This window comes from Danio aesculapii, chromosome 17, assembly GCF_903798145.1.
Source record: "Danio aesculapii chromosome 17, fDanAes4.1, whole genome shotgun sequence".
In the NCBI taxonomy this organism is placed as follows: Eukaryota; Metazoa; Chordata; class Actinopteri; order Cypriniformes; family Danionidae; genus Danio; species Danio aesculapii.
Window position 1 is genome coordinate 8,086,361 of NC_079451.1, and position 16,912 is coordinate 8,103,272.

The 16,912-nt window shown below is 35.5% G+C and overlaps 1 protein-coding gene across 2 annotated transcripts in view; it reads right to left on the minus strand.

Annotated features, from left to right (window-relative positions):
- The window catches only part of crim1 (cysteine rich transmembrane BMP regulator 1 (chordin-like)), a 313,308-nt gene that overhangs the window by 142,654 nt on the left and 153,742 nt on the right, over positions 1 to 16,912 (minus strand). For both annotated transcript variants that reach the window (XM_056477346.1, XM_056477345.1), the window contains exon 5: positions 15,221 to 15,342. In XM_056477346.1, coding sequence (XP_056333321.1) covers positions 15,221 to 15,342 — 122 coding nt within the window. The remainder of the gene's footprint in view (positions 1 to 15,220; positions 15,343 to 16,912) is intronic.

The window sequence follows — 16,912 nt, forward strand, 5'->3', positions numbered from 1 at the left end:
GCGTATTTATATTGATATTAAATATCTATTCTGGCTTCAAGTTTAAGTACTTACAGTAGTAAACAGATGCAATTAAATACATGTGATTTTAAAATACACACAGTTTATAGGGTGTTGATAGTAATTTTGATTAGTGGTGTTGATAGTGATTCATTGCAATTACTATAAAAAATGTATGAAGTTGTAACTAAACATCAGTTGATAGTTATTTGAAAGTCCCCTAAAAGACATTATACTGACTATAAGTACAACTTTACAATAACTCTCTAATCAGTAAAAGATAGTTGACATGTTGAGAGGATCATCAAAATAAAGTGGAGTCCTTTTTACACCTGGACTGTGAAAAAGTACTGCAAACTTTATTTTTAAAAGGATGGATTCTGAATAAGCAGCATCATGGACCAGATTTTATACTGACAGTGAAATGTCTGGCTAATTTAGATCAACTTGGACCAGTTTGAAACAGCCAGTTTTTCCAGCAGAGAATAATCCATGAGGTGCCACTCTGACCGTACCATAATTTAGTATTGTGGTCTAATATAATAAAAGAATCAGTTCATTAACTTGAGTTTGATAAATGGCATCTACAATGTGTGTTTGGGAAAATAGTGTTAATTTACTAGTGCAATTTCCCTTAACTTAACTGAAATGAGGTCTGATATCCCTTTTTATTTTCACTATCCATTCAGAACGGATCTTTGTTTCACTAGGAAAGCAGTAAAATTCTAAATTTGTGTCACTTTCTTTTCGCTCATAAAATATAAAGCCAGGTACACAGCAATAAACCACAAAAAATTGGATCAATATTGGATATATTGTAATTGGATATATATATATATATATATATATATATATATATATATATATATATATATATATATATATATATATATACCATAGGAAATCCAAAAAAAATCCAAATAAACACAACATAAACTGAATTGAATAAAACTCAACTCCTCATTAAGGAATGCCGCATTGAATAAATGTTATCACACATTACAGAGGACAGCAGTAGAAGACACCGGCTCCTTCTGCCAATTAAAGAATCAAAGAGACAGTTTCCAGCAGCCCAGAATTATGGAAATCAAATTAAAGGGATAGTTCACCCCCCAAAACATGAATATTCTGCCATTATCTATTCATTCTCAAGTTTTTCAGTGAGAGAATGTCTACGAAAAACTCATTATGAAGTATTCATAATGTTCAGTAACTAATTTCCGGTTAATGTAATCTAAATGACATCATCATTAGATTATGTTTTAAACTGATCATATCAAAGTTTATTTTTATGAACTAGATTTTTAAAAGACGATCATTTAGCTTTAATATTGACCATATAGTATTGCCAGGTATCATTTAGTTTAATTTGTGGTCTTTGCTATTGAATTTGGGGACAAATAAGGTAAGAAAATTCAAAATAATGTAAAAGTAATCCAAAAATACACTGTATTTTGTTTTTGTATGTTGTAATTCACAAGTGTTCTCCGTTTTATTTACATATGTGAATTGTGAATTGCATTATAAAGCATTGATCTCTGCTCTGTAGAGTTGGTTCCTTCAGTGGCCCGTTTCCACTGAGTGGTACGGTACGGTATGGTTTGGTATGCTTTTTATGGCCGTTTCCACTGTCAAAAGGTACCTAAAAGCGAACCATACCGTACCACTTTTTGGGTACCCTTTGCAAAGGGTACCTAGCACAACAAAAGGGTACCAAAAGGTGGAGTTAGATGTGCAGCTGAACACTATTGGTTTACAGAGATCTGTCTCTTGCTTGTGCAACAAGCCAGAATGAAAACAAAAAATGCGCCATTTTTAAATACACAGCCGAGACATTACATCATTATAATATATACATATAATAACGAGCCATGGTCAACCCAAAAAGAGCAATTAGATATAGCTACTAGTTACTTCTCATAAATAGTAACTGAGTTACTTAATTATAAAAGTAACTAATTACTAGGGAAAGTAACTATTGCGTTACTTTAAAAAAAATGCAATTTGTCAAATGACTATAAAATAAATATAAAACATTGTACACTAATCTACACCATTTTAATGTTGTTGTGGGACAATGTAAGAGAAGCATGTCCTCAATATATCTAGATATTATGTTATTTAATTCTGTCTGAGTAATAAGTGTTTGCTGTGGAGGAAAAATTTTGTTTTATTTGCTTTCACATCATGGCTTTGTCTCATCCTTTGGTGGCAGAGCTCGTGTTATCACCTGCGTGACTACTAATTTTGTGGCGGCATGTGATGACGTAAGGTGCTTTATTAGGTAAGAATTGTCACCTGAGAATTATAAGGTTCTATCTGTGTTCACGTACAAAGAAACACATTAATAAATGTTATCTGGGATGCAATTACAATGTAATAGCAATACAATTACATTCAAGAAAATAGTTTGTAATTACATTATGTAATGTGTATGTTTACGTGAATAACTTTAAATACACAAATACAGTACATGAAATATAAAAAAGAAACATTTACGTTTATAAATATTATCTTGGATGTAACTACAATATATTTACAATGCAATAGACTGATTTCACGCCGCTGCCATTTTTAAAAGCGAAATCGAGGCTGTGATGGGAAGAAACCCGGAAGTATCGTTGGGAGTTACATTTGAACGTTGTGTACATGGCTGTATATCTTATCAGTGAAGAAAAAGTGACACAAATTTATAAATTCACTGCCTTCCGAGTGCCCCGAAGGTCGTTCTGAATGAATGGTGAAAATAAAAAGGGATATCACAGCTCATTTTCAGCTAAGTTAAGGGAAATGGCACTAGTTAGCTAATGTTTTCTTTCCCAAACACAGGTTTTAGACACCTTTTATCAAACTCGAGTTAATGAACTGATTCTTTCAATATATTAGACTTGTCACGATACTGAATTAAAAGAAAAACCGTCCATTTCCCGCTAACATTTAAGGCACTGTTGATGGCTTTCTTAAAACAGCGCTGATTTGCCATTGCGTTCACGTGCTCAACAGAAATGCTTGTGATTGGCCGAGAAAGTCATCAGTTCCCCCTCCGCTGTTTACCGTGCACAAACACAGACGAGCCGAGCGATCTGCTTGATAACTCGACGGATCTTCATGGCTGCTTCGCGCTCGTGCTCCAGTCTCCGTGTATCTGTGTTTGCACTCAGTTTACCGCTCTTCACCCAGTGCAAACACAGATACACGGAGACTGGAGCACGAAGCACGAAACGTGTAGATCAGTCGAGTCATCTGCGCTCAGCGGCGCTTCAATGTTAGCGGGAAATAGACGGTTTTAAAACTTAAGTACCAGGACAACACTATTACAGACAACACAAGAGTGTGCTACAGAGGACTGCAGTGTTTTATCGCTCTCCGGGTTACATAGACTGAAGCAGGGAAGCGTCCCCACTGTGTTTAACTGGTGCCATGAACTGAAGCTTATGAGGACACTTGAACATATTACTCTTAAAGAGATTGTGATGTTGTTAGATGCTAAATTGCTTATAATTGTTTCAATTAAACTTACTGAATGATATTAAAGTGATGTTTAGACCATTTATGCATTTTGAAAGCTCGGCAACAGCTCGAGGATTGTAGTCCACAGCATGTTACTGCAATGTTTACACTGCTGGTCATATACTTCCGGGTTTCTTCCCACCACAGCCTCGCTTTGGTTCTTTAAAATGGCGGCCGCGTGAAATAAGCATATTACAATGTAATGATATATGTAATTACATATTTAAATTATAAATCAAGATTAAAGTTTGTAATTACACATTACTTACATTTTTAATAACTTTCTTTTTCAACAATGTCAAATTTAACATTTCATCTCAATGTCAAAAAATGCTTCACATTTTAAAAAAAATCATCACATTTACCCACTTTTCCAGTTTCAGGTTTCTTCTCAATTTTGTGTGGTGCAACATTATTTAGTCCACTCTGATTTTGTGTTTCTTTCTTGTCTTTCCCTCTGTCAACGGAGCAATCCAGCGAAATGAGAAATGTGATTTTATGTTAATTTGGAATAGAATATGTAATGTTCTCAATAATATTTGTAAAAGAAACACAGGCCCTATATGTGCCATTTACATATATCACAATTAATATGGAAAACGAGTGCATGCTTTTATCAAAACTAATATTGGAATTTATTTAAATGCGTGTGCGTGTAAAACAATATCATTTGCAAAAAGAAATTATGGGGTTCTTCTTTAAAGAATTTGTTACTCCACCCCGTTTAGAGCATCATTATGGGCGTTTTACGTTATAACTAAGGTGGTTCAAACGATGGATCTACGGGTTTTGGGAAACACTTGTCACATCGTTCTTTTCCCAAATGATGCATATGACAGTTCATACTATGATAGTTCAGCCACGAATTACGTTGTTGTTTGGGAAACGCACCCCTTGCCGTTTATTACAAGGTTTTTGCACTGCAATATACAACACCATCCCAGACAATATATCACTTTAAACTATTTTTAATATAAATTTTTAATAGTTACTTTTTCGAAATGTTCAAAGTTAAAAGTTGAAAGAAAGATCAAGGGTCCCATAATGCAATTCAGAAAGCATAAATAAACAGGGAAAAATAAAAACAATAATCACAAAATAGGGAAAACTGCTCATTTACGAATATTTTTTGATATTAATATATTAATTTAATATTAAACATTTGATTATATTACTGACCACAATTTGTAATCAAGAGAAAAAATCTGTAAATAAATAATATACTGTATACCCAGAACTGTTTTTGTGGGAGGAAACGCTAAAAATATAACTGTCTTTGACAGCAGCGTCTGATTTGTGATCGTTCTTCTCAGTTGCATCTTTTCAGCATTCATTTAATCCTTGTACAGCTACACATATATAATTTATCAGTCATTTATAATTAACCGATATACCATCTGATTTCTTTCACCAACTCAATGATCGGTTATTTTAAAGGGCACTAAAAGGGAAGCTTTTCAGTAAATTATGACAGAAATGTAATTCCGTTTGTCACAGAGACTTCAGAAGACTTGCGTGCCTTGTGGGATATTTGTTTGGGATACTTAATAGTGTTTTTGGATCGTTTTTTTTTTTAAGCTTCAAAGCATCAATCTCCTTTATCTGCCGCCTGCGTAAAACAGCGACTGATATACAATTCAAAAAGTCTCCTTTTGCCTTCTACGAAAAGAAATTCCCGCATCGCCTGACGTTCGCTCATCTGTTTGCAGTGTATTCATCTGTCGTGTCAATTTGTTCATCTCGAGAAGGTCACCCATCTAATGACGTCCGTGTGACATCTTCTGAATATTAACCGGCGTCGTCCATCCAAAGCGATGAGTTCATTTTCTCCTTCTCCTCCACCCCTTCAGCTGTGGAATATGAGATCAGCCTCTGCACTGTACACAGCCACCGGTGGCCAGATGTTCAATTAGCCTGTATTTCTGTTCCGAGCTTTGATGCTCCCCGCGCTGCTCTCCGGCCTCGGCGCTTTGTTCTCAAATCAGCCTAAGGCTCATTTCAGCACCCGCTGTGAAGACGACGCACAACCTGGCACCTCACACCGCACCGCTATTTGCACTCGCTTGTTTGTAATACACAAACGTGCTTGCAGGGAAGGTGACTCGCCAAATGACAAATGGGCTGTTGACGTAAAGTCGCACATGACAGAAATGAATATAATCAGTGCTGTCATCATTTAAAATGCTGTAAATGGTTTGACATTTCATTGTCTTTCATGCAGCTCTTGTTATAAAAAAACTGTTGTGTTATCACCTTTTTGAGTCAAAGCTCCAATATTTGTCCTGCAGTATGGTGTGACGGTCTCAAGCATAGTTCAATAATTTACTCTTACATCCCAGCAGGCACAAGGTGTCAACATGACGTCAGATTGACTTTGTACAACAACGTTGTGGGATGTTGCAGTTTTTTTTTGGGAAATGAAAATCGGGTTGACGTCAGAATCCACCGTCAGGCCGAGGTCATCAATGTCTAACATTGGACAGATGCTGCATTTTTGTTTACTTCCTAATGCAACCTAAAAACAACAAAATATCAACATCTAATGATGTTACAGCGTTGTGTGGATGTTACTACTATGATGTCTGTGTCTATGTTGCACTGAAGCTAAGTAGGGGCTGCGCCCGGTCAGTACCTGGATGGGAGACCACATGGGAAAGCTAGGTGTGGGTCCTAACGCCCCAGTATATTGATGGGGACTCTATACTGTTCAGTGAGCACCATCTTTCAATTATTATTGTTATTAGGGATGCACCGATACCACTTTTTCACAAACCGATAGGAGTATTTTAATTTGTGTACTCGCCGATACCGAGTACAGATACTTCATAGATTTGGTTTCAATGAAGTTTATTTGTTCGTTTTTTTTTTTTTTTTTGTCTGTAGCAAGGATGAACACACAAATCTTTTAACAGAAGGCTGTTGCAAGCCAAAAATATACACACATTGTTGATAACCCTGCGAATCCCGACCTTATCTATTAATGATTAAGCATGAACATTTAAAGGACTGGTTATCTTTGCGCTTACATGCGTCCACGACTTCACACATTACACAAAGTGTGTGCGGTGTACGTTACCTTATGGAGTCACTTTCTTGGCATTGCATATTGGGGACGCATAAAACCCTGTTATGTGCGATTCTTTCATATTCACGAGTCCTGCCTCGATAGTTTGATACGATAGAGTTCGATACAAGTATGAGTATTTTAATCAAGTATTGACCTGATACTGGTATCGGTATCAGTGCATCCCTGATGATTATTATTATTATTATTATTATCAGACATTGGATTTTGGTTGCCATACCTGACGAATATACAGTATGTCAATATTTGATGTCAATATGACGTTGGTTTAAGAAGTTGGCTCGACGTTGGATTTTGGTCACTTTCCAACACAACCTAAAATCAACCAAATATCAACGTCATTTCATGTCTTTATTGGACGTCAAAATAACATTGTCCTTAGATGCTGGTGACCTAAATCTAACCTAATATTAATGTTTTATGACGTTGTGTGTCTGACTTCTATTATTCTTAAACTCGTATAAATTAATAAAGTACCAATAAAATAAATATACTGTATATTTAGAGATAATAGATAATTAGGCCTAATTTTACAAGTGACTATTTTATTAAATGGCAATCGTTTTTTATCCATAAATTTCTAAAGCATAGAAACATGATACATTTTGACAAACCGAAACCGATAAATAGTTCATTTGCATGGAAACTAGAGTTATAGTTGAAGGACCCCATTTGAGATCTTGTGACTAAAGCCCCCTGTGAGGTTTTTGTTTACACATACACTACCGCTCAAAAGTTTGGGGTCAGTTTTTCCTCATGTTTTTTTTAAAGAAAATTATTATGTTCATCAAAAATGGTTAAATTACTAAATATTTATAAAAAAATTTAAACTGCTTTCTTATTGTATGGAGTTTCAAATGAAATGATCACTCTAGTTATTGCTTTTAATACTATTAACATTAATAATAATAATAATAATAATAATAATAATAATAAGAAGAAGAAGAAGAAGAAGAAGAAGAAGAAGAAGAAGAAGAATTAACAGGCTCATTCCGAGAACGTAGTCCCGGGGACGTTTCTGGAGACCGCGAAATACGTCCCGGGAGGTACGTATTTGTGCAGTTTTTGTTTTCGCGAGTCCGCGAGAGGCCGCTGTGCGCGCTTTTTCCCGCGCCGTTCTCGCGTAAACCCGCTAGAGGCCGCTGTCGAACGACCTTCCGCCCGTCTGCCTGTCTTCATGACGGAATGATTGACCGTGCGACCGGCCAATCGGCTGACCCACCCTCCTCCGTCCCCAAACCCAACCAACGACGGTTCACAAAAGCCGTCCAGAAAAAGAAAAGCCCTCGTCCAGTTTTTACCACGTTTTCGGATTTTGACCACATTCTCACCCTGTGACGAACTTGTTCGCTTCATTTTTTGGATTTTGTTTTTGTTTTCTTACCTGATTCCTGAAACCGCTCTTCCCCGGACTCGAACCCGGTCGTCGTCGTCGTGGTCAGCCCCTCTCTGCGCCCCGCAGCGTTCGCTTAAAAAAATGAAATGCAGCCGTACGTACCCCCGGCTACGTATTTCGCGGTCTCCAGAAACGTCCCCGGGACTACGTTCTCAGAATGAGCCTGGGTTGCAACATTACAGTGATTTCTGAGGGATCATGTGACTCTGAAGATGAAAACTCATCTTTAAATCACTGGAATAAATGGAATAAATTAACTTTAATGATACTACTTTTGAACCTTTATTTTATAGTATAATAACATTTCACAAGTCTACATTTTGTACTGTATTTTTGATTAATAAATAAATAAATAAATAATTACATGCAGTCTTGGTGAGCAGGAGAAGCTTATTTTAAAACATTTAAAAATCGCACTGACCCCAAACTTTTCACCAGTAGTATATTAAACTTGGAACCACTATACAATTGTTAAGTTTTGTTGTCCTTTATTGTGACACCCCCACTGAAAATGTCCAACAAGTCCAACACAAGCCTTCTATGGAGAAGAAATAATATATTATTCATATTTTCCTATAAAATATATAGAATTATATTAAGATAAGTGTCCAACAATGAAGATAAATGACTCTCATACTATTTGTATAATATTAAGAGTTGTTTTTCTTATTTTTTTGGTGTCACAGGCCATATTTAAGGTACAATTCAGTGAAAAGGTTATAAAAACAGTAAAATATTTTATAAAGTAAGTGACTCCTTGTATTTTCTCAAACATTAGACTTCAAACTGCACAAAAAAAAGATGTTTGCTGTTTGTTCAAGCTGTTTGTTCAAACTACTTATTTAAAATGAGCTGAAACGTAGGACCAGGGGGGCCAAGCTGGAGCGCTCAATCTGGTCCCCCGGGCTCTGCGATGGTGGGGGAAATGAAATGAAAATGAAATCTTAAGACAAATGATTACAATTGGCTTAAGATTGGCAATGAAGATTTGATAATTGCAACCAGCAGAACCTGGGAAGTTTAAAAAAAAAAAAGGCTGCGCAATAGCCCAGTGGTCAGCACGCCCGACATATGGTGCAGTAGCAGTAACTTAAAATCTTTCATGCTGTCTCAACAGAAATCGATTGTGTGGAGCCCAGCATTGTTTTTACAGTGTACAAAAATATAACAATATTTTCTTAAAAAATGGTGTTTTAGAAAAGAAAATTACTGCAAATGTGGTATGTGGTTAATTTATGTGGGCTGAATAAATTAAGTTGAACATTACTTAATTTAATTAATTTGTTTAAATTCAGCCCATATAAATTGTTTGCAACCACTTACCTTCAAAAAATTGAGCAAATCCAACGAATAAGTTCTTTTTCAGTGTGCCTATTTGTCAGCTACCCAAATATGGAAAAGCGAGCCCTTGGGACGCACTTCTTCTTCTTTGTAGCGCCGTCTTTCATGTATTGTGTGCCCTAGGCTTGGCTTTAGGTGAAGAAGGAAGGAAATAAACAACTAGAGGGGAAGCGGGATTGTTTTTCGTGGGTCTCTTTATTCAAAGCGCCACTCTTGAGCTTTTGTGTTTGGATGGCGCCTTGATTCTGTTGTGTTCCTCTCAACGGTTGTCTATCGGCAAATATGGAAAAGGTCCAATGCGCGACATACGGATGTTTCCAGCTTTGATTTGGTGCTGATTTCCTGTGGCTTCGGTCCACCTGTCGCCTGCAGTCGCTTCATCTGAGAGAGTTTTCCACCACCTGCACGCCGATCTGAACACAGCCACTGCGGGGTTAAGCTCTCTTCTTCTGCTTCTACTCACAGCGCGGGTTTTATTAGTCACTGAGCACTGGGTAGTGTGTTTGTGTGCGTGTTTATGTTTGTGTACAGCTGTGCACAAGTGGCAGCCAAGGCTTTCAAAAAATGGGAAAGCGCAGATGTCACTTATGAATGCCTTTGTGCACTTTAATATCTATCTATCTATCTATCTATCTATCTATCTATCTATCTATCTATCTATCTATCTATCTATCTATCTATCTATCTATCTATCTATCTATCTATCTATCTATCTATCTATCTATCCATCCATCCATCCATCCATCCATCCATCCATCCATCCATCCATCCATCTATCCATCCACAGTATCTATCTATCTATCCATCCATCCATCCATCCATCCATCCATCCATCCATCCATCCATCCATCCATCTATCTATCTATCTATCTATCTATCTATCTATCTATCTATCTATCTATCTATCTATCTATCTATCTATCTATCCATCCATCCATCCATCCATCCACAGTATCTATCTATCCATCCACAGTATCTATCTATCTATCTATCCATCCATCCATCCATCCATCCATCCATCCATCCATCCATCCATCCATCCATCCATCCATCCATCCATCCATCCATCCATCCATCCATCCATCCATCCATCCATCCATCCATCCATCTATCTATCTATCTATCTATCTATCTATCTATCTATCTATCTATCTATCTATCTATCTATCTATCTATCTATCTATCTATCTATCCATCCATCCATCCATCCATCCATCCATCCATACATCCATCCACAGTATCTATCCATCCACAGTATCTATCTATCCATCCATCCATCCATCCATCCATCCATCCATCCATCCATCCATCCATCCATCCATCCATCCACCCACCCATCCACCCATCCATCCACCCATCCATCCATCCATCCATCCACAGTATCTATCTATCTATCTATCTATCTATCTATCTATCTATCTATCTATCTATCTATCTATCTATCTATCTATCTATCTATCTATCCATCCATCCATCCATCCATCCATCCATCCATCCATCCATCCATCCATCCATCCATCCATCCATCCATCCATCCATCCATCCATCCATCCATCCATCTATCTATCTATCTATCTATCTATCTATCTATCTATCTATCCTGTAAAACATACATCTGTTGATTAGAGATTTCCGTATTTTGTGATTCACGGGTGTTTATTTACGATTATGAATTCCATTATGGGACCTTAAACTCTGCTCTGTCAACTTTTGATGTGGAAAATTCAACTCTGCAGTTTAAAACAGTTTCTTCTACTGAAATGTAAAAAGTTTAAAGCTATATTTTGTTATAACAAGTTGTATGCACAGAATTAAGTCCGTAAAATAGCAAAAAAAAAAAGTACTGGCAGTTTATTACCAGGTTTTGTATGTTACAACACCAACCCAGACAATATATCACTTCAAACTGTTCAAAATGTCAATTAAAAGTAATTTTTTTAAACCTATCAACAACAAATTGTGTTGGAGGAAAGATCAAGATCCCATAATGAAATTTTAAATCTTAAGTAAATGAGAAACAAATCATGAATCACCATATACAGAAAACTGTTAATGTATAGATATTTCTTACAAACTGCATAATTCCTCTATGTCCTGCCGATTTTCCCATTTTCAAGCATCTTTTGTAAATCTGAACCTTTTTCAGCAACATGAAGCTCCAAATTTCTTATTTTATCAGAAATATTGTTTTCCCCCATTTAGTACTGCACTTCTGAAGCAACAGCAGATCTGTGCATGTTTTCAGGAGAACAAATTAAGTACAATTTACCTGTACAATTTACATGAAGAAAATTTTGAAAAATGCTGTTAGCTGGCACCCATTGACTACCATGGTGTTTGTTTCTCCCTACATTAGAAGTCGATGGGTCATTCTTTAAAACATCTTATTTTGTGTGTAACGAATAAAAATGTATTCATAAAAATTTAAAACCAATTGAGTGTGAGTAAATGATGATGTTATTTCATTTTTGGGTGCATTGATTATGCTAAAATAAAAGAAAACATTTTATGTTGTGAAACAACTTTTAATGTTTCAAATAATTTTTATGAAAATAAAATGTTAAAATCACAACATCTTTGATCATATATTTACAGTATATTATGAATATTTAAAATAACAAGATATGTTTTTCAGTTTATTATTTGTGACACCAGTCCACAAAACCAGTCACATGTAAATTTTTTTTAAATGTATTTATACGAAAATGTATTTATTCAGCTGCACATTACTAATCAAAATATGAGTTATGATATATTTACAGTGGGAAATGTAAATGTCGATAATCATGACCAATACAATGTATTACCAAAAACATACCTGTACAAAATAAGACTGGTTTTGTGGTCCATTTTTATTTGTTTTCTTGGTGATGTGTTGGATGTGTTATAAAAATCGGATAATTGATTTTTGTTAATGAAATAACGAGTGGACTTTAGTCCTGAATAAGCAGCTTGTTTGAAGTCATTCAGAGTAACAATATCAAAACCTTTCTGCAATTATGTAAAAAAAGAAGATAATCATTTGACAGCCACTGACATCATCAAAAGGCACCCTGAGGGTCATGCGGTGCTGCAGAAAGTTAGTTTATTGCTCTTAAATATTTGATCATTTCACCTTTTCCCAGCATGGTCACAAGTTACACAACCACATTATTCAGTGTAATGGCAAAAACAGTTCTATTCTAAGATATTTCGGAAAATAAAAATAAGCTCAAAGTTATATACTGGTGGTGGCTTGACAGCCTGAATAAAATGTATTCATTCATTCACTTTCTTCCAGCTGCAACCCATCACTGGGAAACATCCATACACACTCATTCACACACATACACTACAGACAATTTAGCTTACCCAATTCACCTGTACCACATGTACCACAACTTGTGGGGGAAACTGGAGCACCCGGAAGAAACCCACGTGAACACGGGGAGAACGGGGAAAACACAGAAACACCAACTGACCCAGCCGAGGCTCGAACCAGCGACCTTCTTGCTGTGAGGCGAACATGCTACCCACTGTGCCACCACAAAATATAAATATAATGTAATATTAATATAATATAATATAATATAATTATAAAAAGTATTCATACATTCATTTTCTTTTTGGCTTACTTCCTTTATTAATCTTGGGTCGCCACAGCAGAATGAATCACCAACTTATCCAGCATTTTTTTTACACAGCAGATGCCATTCCAGCTGCAACCCATCACTGGGAATTATAAAATCTAATATAACATAATATAAAACTAAAATAAGTAAAAGTTTTGTCATTTTGTGAAATACATATATATATATAAACACAACTGATTAAGAGTCTTAAAGCAGTCACAGTTATTTAAGTATATTTTTGAGATGTTCTAATTCCTTTTATGCTTCACACACACACACATTTACTTAAAGCCTCTTTTTAGCACCATTATATCAAAACCCATAGTTGCAAAAACAGACTTGCGAAGTTGTCATTGCGAATTTGCTCGTAAATGGCAAAGATAAGTATTTACCATACTGTGTTTCATGTGTACTCTGTTTGTTTTAAGAATGTCCATTTGTCAAAAACACAAACAAAAAAAAAAAAAACAGCCACATTGAAAAAATGTGCCCAGGACTACATTTCTGAGAACTGACAAATATGTATCCTGAACTATGTTTTCTTGCAGTTTTCGTTTTCAAAAATGCACTAGAGGGCGACGTGGACATTTATAAAAAAAAAAAAAAAAAAAAAAAAAAAAAAAATATATATATATATATATATATATATATATATATATATATATATATATATATATATATATATGCATTATAAAATATATATATGTATTCATATATAATGTATATATATATATATATATATATATATATATATATATATATATATATATATATATATATATATATATATATATATATATATATATATATATATATATATATATATATATATATATATATATATATATAGATGAAGTCGCAATTATTAGCCCCCTGAATTAATAGCTCCCTTATGTATTTTTCCCCCAGTTTCTGTTTAACGGAGAGAAGATTTCTAAACATAATAGTTTTAATAACTCATTTCTAATAACTGATTTATTTTATCTTTGCCATGATGACAGTAAATAATAATTTACTAGATATTTTTCAAGACACTTCTATACAGCTTAAAGTGACATTTAAAGGTTTAACTAGGTTAATTAGGTTAACTAGGCAGTTTAGGGTAATTAGGCAAGTTATTGTATAACAATGGCTTGTTCTGTAGACTATCGAAAACAAATTAGCTTAAAAAGGCTAATAATTTTGACCTTAAAATTGATTTTTAAAAAGTTAAAAACTGCTTTTTAAAAAAAAATTATCGCAAAATTGTCTGCAAATTTCTGGGAATTACTACCACAAAATTTGTCATTTTTTATCGCAAACAATCACAAAAAATGAAAACCTAGAAGGTCTGATATATGTGCATATTAATGTACTTCTAGTGTGCGTCAGTGAGAGAAGTTGGTTGGCTTGTCCTCGTGAATAATATATCATATTGAAATTGACTGACACTCTTGCCTAAACCTAAACAATAACTAAAAGCAAACTAGAAGACAAGTCTTCTACTGTAACCTCACACTTTCTGGAACCATCTTTTATCAGACTCAAACTTCAGAGTTCGTCTGCTCTGCTCTGTCTCCCAAGTCTAGCGTCATTCTCAATGATATACTGAGCAAAAAAAGTCATGCCAGAAAAGCCGTCCATATAGATGTAAGCAGTCATTTCCCAAAGAAGTTCCTATTTTCCCATTGAAAATTTCCTTTCTTTAAGAATCCAGTAAATTCTCTCACATATAAACACCAACTAGCAAAATACTAATATAAAACTGAAAAATAGCACCTTGAAGGAACTTAAAAAAAAAAAAATTGGCCTCATTTCAAGTCCACTAGAGTTAATGTTTTATCCTAAGCTGGTAAAAATGGTGAAACTCGACTGTTTAACTCTTTAACTGCTTAACTCAACTGTTAAACTAGGTGTGTTGTAAAATGAGCCTATTTCCAAAACAAAAAAGTAGATTGTTCTTTTAAATTCTATAAGCACTAGCACTGTGGACATTCACTTATGTCTTTTATGCACATAAACACCATTTGGCTAAAAGTAATAGCTATACTTCTCTTTTAGTTTGGTTTATTAAAGACATCACATGTAAAATGAATGAATGTCCCTTCTGATAAAAGAGAAAAACACAGGAAATTAGTTCTGAAAGCAGATAGACAGATGTAATTGTGGCAGTGTGCTTGTGTCTGGGCTGACGACGGTCACTATGGCAGCGGCAACAGGGTTCTGCCCACTGACTAGACGACCTTCCCAGTGTAGCAACATATAAACACTAATTAAGACACAGAAAACAGAACCTACCGTTGACACACTCAAACACATCGCAACACCTCCCAGGTGTTCCATCACCGCGGGACACGACCTGAGGGGACATCCCCGCTGAGCACTGTGGGAAGGTGCAGAGGCCTGGCAAACACTCACATCTGATGGAGAGAGAGAGAGATGTTAGTGGGGGGCCTGTCATTCTTAATTCATAACAACAAAACACTCTCCTGACATGCTGATGTTATTAACTTTCGGTCCTGAAATAATCTAACATTCACACTCTGAGACACTTAGGGACTTGAGAGCCACTAAATAGTGGAAAATTATGCATTTTAGACAATCGGTTTGGTTCAACCGGAATTATGAACATGAGACAAGTGGGATTTTTATCTAGGCTGTGAAAAAACATAACCTAAACTGTATTTTTAACAGTGTATATCAGGAGATATAATTGGGAGAAAGGTGTGTTAAGTGTGAAACAGAGACAGGTGGAACTTCATTATCTGAAGTGTGAGCATGATACAGATTTACTGTGTCTAGACCAGTGGTTCTCAGGGTGCTTTCACACTTGGTTCAATTGCCTGGACCGTACCCAAGTTCGATTGGGTCCTTCTCGAACTCCCTTGCCACTTTTTCGATTGGTTTGTGTTCACATCGTCTTTTTTCCGTCTGAACCCCAGTACGCTTGCATCATCAAGCTGCTGTTTTGTTTACGGCTGTAGCTAGGTGACAGACACGAAAGCAAAGCACCAAAATGGAAAGACATACGCACATCACGGTCGTTCTGCTTTTACTGAATCTTTTGGTTTTGGACATATAGAAAGCGACTCGCGTCTATCTGCCTCAAAAATATTATGAACATTTAGAACATCACGCGGTGTCCGCAGAAGCTGTTTGTGGAGGAGACAAGCAGACATTATCACTCTGCTTGCCCTGGCTCAGTCCTGCTTGTCACCAAGGTACAGTACATGATACACACACACACACACACACACACACACACACACACACACACACACACACACACACACAAATGAACGTTATGAAAATGATAGTTTGTTGTACTGTTGGAGGTTCACTTCCGTTTTTTGGTGCAATTGCATTCAGAGAAGCGAACCGGACCAGAGTTCGCATGTATGGTGCCCCAGACCACCTCTTTCAGGCAGACTTGGGTATGGTTGACACATTCACACTAGCTAAATGTACTGTACTCTGACGTCGAATGAACCAGGGTGCGAACCAAATGTGCTTGTTTGAAAGCACCCTCAAAGTGACTATGAGGAGGTGCTTGATGATTTCCAAAAATCAAGTACATTTTTATTAAACTTTTAGAATTACTATATTTTATCTATAACTAACAAAAAAAAAAAACAGTAGTTAACAGTTTACAAAACAACATGCAAAGAAAAAGCCATCAGCCTTTTTTGGAGATTAGAAATCTTCAAAATAATATTAAGCATTTGCAGCATCGATTTTATGACACCGTATTAATATTTTCAACACCTTTTTGGCATTCAAATATATTACAAATGAACAAACACACAAATAAATAAATGAAAAAATAAATATAATAAATAAATAAATAAATAAATAAATAAATAAATAAATAAATAAATAAATAAATAAATTCAGGTCACGATTGAATGTGGAGGTTGATTTCTAAATGGTGGTCTCCAAAATTAAACCAAGAATGGACTTGCTGGGTTCCAAACGTTGTGCCCACCCATT